Source organism: Vigna umbellata, chromosome 1, assembly GCF_029865625.1.
Source record: "Vigna umbellata cultivar VRB3 chromosome 1, Vumbellata_1.0, whole genome shotgun sequence".
Classification (NCBI taxonomy): Eukaryota; Viridiplantae; Streptophyta; class Magnoliopsida; order Fabales; family Fabaceae; genus Vigna; species Vigna umbellata.
Window position 1 is genome coordinate 61,908,821 of NC_142165.1, and position 5,031 is coordinate 61,913,851.

The 5,031-nt window shown below is 35.2% G+C and overlaps 1 protein-coding gene across 1 annotated transcript; it reads left to right on the forward strand.

Moving 5' to 3' along the window:
- The first annotated feature begins 2,701 nt into the window (after positions 1-2,701).
- Positions 2,702-4,167, forward strand: LOC124826496 (putative clathrin assembly protein At1g25240). Its single transcript, XM_047299329.2, has one exon. It carries the CDS (start codon positions 2,878-2,880, stop codon positions 4,066-4,068), a length of 1,191 nt encoding a protein of 396 aa, XP_047155285.2. The 5' UTR covers positions 2,702-2,877; the 3' UTR covers positions 4,069-4,167.
- The last annotated feature ends 864 nt before the right edge of the window (positions 4,168-5,031 follow it).

Here is a 5,031-nt window from a genome sequence, read left to right on the forward strand (position 1 = left end):
CCCTTTTTAACGAAGAAAATGCAGAGGCATTGGACGATGAAGGCAAGTGAGAGGACGAGACCACACAATGACGACAACACCACAACATCACACCACACCAACAACCCTCATGAACGACATTCAACAAACACTAGTGAAAGCCCAAACATCATTGTGATTGCAGCGGTGACAAACATGAAAAATGATGAGAAGGAGAAGGAATTTGGAAACGACGAGAACGAGGAGAGCGAACGAGGCAAAACGAGAACACAAACTCACTTTAGAGCTCGAACTGATCAATATAGAGGTAATTGACGTGAGGCACAAAAGTTGTGAAAAAAAATTAAACATTCTATACTAGTTGAAGTGACAAAATGGTATAAAAGGTCATTTTATATATTGGTTATATGTCCAACCATTATAGAAAAACTTTGTAATTTATTGCAATTTTGTCATCATGTCACTTTCTATATCAATTATAAGTTCAATCGATATAAAAAGGTTTTGTAATTTATTTTGGTTTTGTTAGCGCGCCACTTTCTATATTGGTCGGATGTAGAAGTGCCATAGAAAGTCTTATAGTATTTACAAATATGCCACCACACCCCTTTTTATATCAGGTGGATTATAACCGATATAAAATGTCACTATAAATCATATATTTAGTGCTATTATGAAAAAAAAAAGTATATATATAGATGGAGAAAATTAAACTAATACAACACTAGTAAAGTCCTCGACATATTAAAAGATGTATATCATTAACCCACAATTCTTTTTAGAAATCTTAGTTTAGAAGATTTAGCATTAACTTTCGTTTTTAGAAATCCTCAACATGTCACATTATTGAACTCAAAATTTGAATTTGTCCTCTCATCAAACATATTAGTCCATTTAGAGGCTATATTCAATTCCTTTGCAAATGATCTTGCTTATATGTAACAAAAATAGAAACTACTTCAAAACTACAATGAACTGAATCTAAATATTGTAAACTCTACAAACTATCAATGATGGGATTGGCATCTTGCAAAGAAGACATATTAGCCAATGAATTAAAATCCACCAACAAACTACCATAAGTAAAGAAATTTAAATTCTTAACCATAAAATCCCTGCACAACACAAACATTGTCATGTTTTCACTCAGACTGTGATTAAGAAACTGACAATACCACTAGAGGATTGTCCTACAATAGGATGAAGCATAGGCTCTCCTACATGACCCATATCCACCACAGGAACTCACGATCTACCACAAATTCCACAATAGACTTTACGACGGACTACACACACTTTTTAATTTAAATTTGTCTATTCTTATTATCTGATTTAGTAAATGATACTTTTTGTTTCTATATTCATTTAAAATGTTCATTTTAAATTTTTTTCAATACTCTGAAAGATGATTGCTTATAAATGCATATTCAATACACTAAGATGGTTGATTATATATTAAAAACTTGAATGCATATTTACCATATTAACTTAAGAAATTATTTTAAATTATAGCCTACATTTCTAATTTAATCCTATAATACTTAAAAAATAAATAATTGTAGCATGTCATCTAATCAATTCGCTTTCTCGTTTTTAATATGCAGCTTTATTATTTACTTTAATGAAATAAATTTTACGATTGTCATTAGACCAAAATTAAAAAACATATTTTCAATCTTTTTCATCAATATAATTAATCACAATTAAATACATTATTTGTACACACAACTTGTATTTGAAAACCAAATTTTTTTTGAAAATTAATTATTACTAAAATATATCTTAAAACCTGTTTCATTTATTTAAATTTATTTATTAATTTTAAAATACTTATTACTGTTAAGAAAATATATATACTGTTAAGAAAATATATATATATATATTATATATATATATATATATATATATATATATATATATATATATATGTATGTATGTGTATGTATGTATGTATTCCTACATAAATTAATTCTTTTTGCAAGATATTACAATAGGAAAATGTTATTTGGACAACAAAAGTTTGACACAATTTTGACAACGGCGACGTGGCAGCTGTGCATTGGCTCAGTGAATTGAAAACAAACCAGAAAAAACCCAAAATACCCCTCACCCCGGTTCACTGAGCCAATGCACAGCTGCCACGTCGCCGTTGTCAAAATTGTGTCAAACTTTTGTTGTCCAAATAACATTTTCCATTACAATAAACATTACTGCATCGTAAACATTGAATAACACGCTTTGTTAGCCGGAAAATTTCCCTCACTAAAGAAAGTATACTTAAACTTCACCAAATATTTGTGGTTGGGGAGAAGCCGGCAACATCGTACACATTGACAAAAGCAACCTAATGACGACATGCAGGTAGACTCTTGCATGGTGAGTGCATGGTGAGGGGACAAACAAGAATGACCAACATACCTTCTGGCACCAGTTCACATTGCAGAATTAAGTAAAGGAAAATCCATATCGTGGGGCCCCAAAAAAACTCTTGATCCCTTTCATTTAGCCAACTCACTTCCAAGAAGCATTTCCAAACATGGCAACTCAGCCAAACACAAGTTTAAGGTAACAACTTTGACGGATTCCAACACATGAAGACCAAAAATACGCCATGATGCCAGGTGGATGCGTTGTAGAAAACTAAAACACATGAAACCTTTTGCGTTTGCGTTGTTGTCTCCATCATCCAATCTTACGTCCCAACCACATAGAATTCTCAGAACATACAAAATCTTGCAAACCAAAAGAAAAATTTAATAGAAGTTTTCCCTTGAGAAAGAAGGGAAGGTTGAAGGTGGTGAAGAGATAAACATCCTCACCACCATCTCCCTAACCTTTGTTTATACATCAATCTATCACCTTTGTTTCAAATATATTTACAAGCATTAAGAAAAGGAAATGAGGGTGTGGGAGAGAGCCGCTGGAGCCATAAAAGACAAGAACAGCATATGGGTTGCAAAGTTCGCGCGAAAGAGTGAGTTCCACAACCCTGATTTAGAAGCTGTGGTGATCAAGGCTACAAGCCATGATGATCAATACATAGATTCTAAGAACGTGCAGAAAGTGTTCCATTGGTTACGAACCTCACCCTCGTACCTGAAACCTATTGTGTGGTCTCTCTCCATGCGCATGCAGAAGACTCGAAGCTGGGTGGTCGCGCTGAAAGGCTTGATGCTCATCCATGGCATTTTCTGCTGTGACATCCAGATGGTGCAACGGATGGGGAGGTTACCCTTTGACCTCTCAAACTTTTCTGATGCCCATTTGAGCACCGAGAAGGCTTGGGATTTCAACGATTTCATTCGTGCTTATTTTGCGTATTTGGATCAAAGATCGGCGTTCGTATCCTCCGAGGTTAAAAAGCTAAAGAAGAATAAAAAGGAGATGGAGGTGGAGGAGACGTTGATGGAAGAGCTTGAGGGTTTGCAAAAGTTGCAAGGGTTGGTTGATATGCTTCTTCAGATCAGGCCTCGGAACGAGAACATGAATGTTGGTTTGGTTCTTGAAGCCATGGACTGTGTTATAGTTGAGGTTTTCGGTGTGTATAGTAAGTTTTGCAACAAGATTGCCAAGGTTTTGTTGAGGATATATGAAATGGGTGGGAGGATGGAAGCGAGTATTGGCCTCAAGGTTCTTCAGAAAGCATCGATTCAAAGGGAGGAGTTGTCTTCGTTCCTTGAGTTTTGCAAAGATATTGGTGTCCTCAATGCCTCTCAGTGCCCCCAAATTGAAAGAATTTCTCAGGAGGATATTCAAGATCTTGAGAAAATAATCAATGGTGCCTCTTCCAACAAGAAGGGTGGTGTTGCGGCAAATGATGAGGACAAAGCCATTGTGGTAAGAGATTGTTCTGCCATTGCACCTGTTTCACAGCAGAAGGAGTCAGAGAAGGGTTTGATGACCATCATCACTCACCAATGGGAGGTTTTTGATAATGATGATAATGTGATGTTTGGTGGTAAAGGAATGCACACTGTCTCTGGTGAAAAGGATATCCGCAACACAACCAACCCTTTTGAGGAATCATATCACATTGTGCCTTATGTTTCTGCTCACAATCAACCTCTTCCTGATCTAATTAGTTTTTAGCATTATAGAACCGATGTTTACGTGTTGTTCACTTTTTTTCAGTTTGCTAGATTCATTGTGCCATGTGTATATTATTCTTCTGGGGTAAAGGAAAATGTGGGAAAATGAAATCCAAAGGGGTAATGTTCTTCTTATTCATTCTCTTCTCCATAACTGCGGAAGAACTTGTGAATCAGCCCTTCTTCTGCATTAGAAAATAATTCATGACATATACTTCTGTTTTATTGTTGTTGAAAATATGATAATTAGATATTGAAATTGCAGAATATTTTGCCGTCATCTATTTTTATTTTTCTGCCCATGATAGATGTTAACTAACTTGTTAATTTGATCAATTTAAACTCGACACATGTTGATCATGAACCTAACACCAAATTATTATTTTTTTTAGGATTTTCTGAATGTGATAGATAGATATTCTTGGGCTGGTTACCAGTAATTAGGTAACAAGATGGCTGGGGTATAATCAAGATTCATCTAAGTACGATTAAGATAAAGATCCTAATTAACAATGCGTAAAAGTGTCTTTGAGTCACTCTTCTCATATTAAGAAACCTGACGAAGATACATTAGCAAAGAAGAGAGCATATCATACAAGTAAAGAAAACATTTCTTAGGGGAAGAAAATTTGAAGAGCTGATCTTGTGAGATCATTTCAACCTTTTGTGACCCTTATAAGAATATTTGGCATTCGTCCTGGAATTGAGTTGAATTTCCCAAACCACGTGGCGGTCACGAGCGGCACAACCTTAATCTCAAAATACACAGAGAATCGAAGTGGAACAACAATCAATGGAATGGATCCTGTCTACCACAGCTCTGCTCATATTTCATCATAGGACGATTTTTACGCATCCTTCGGACATTGCTAGCATCCCAGAAATTATGGCTAAGCAATAAAGGACCGTATCTTGAAGACAAGATATAGGACTTATGAAAGTTAGTCACCTATAAAGGTTTGTG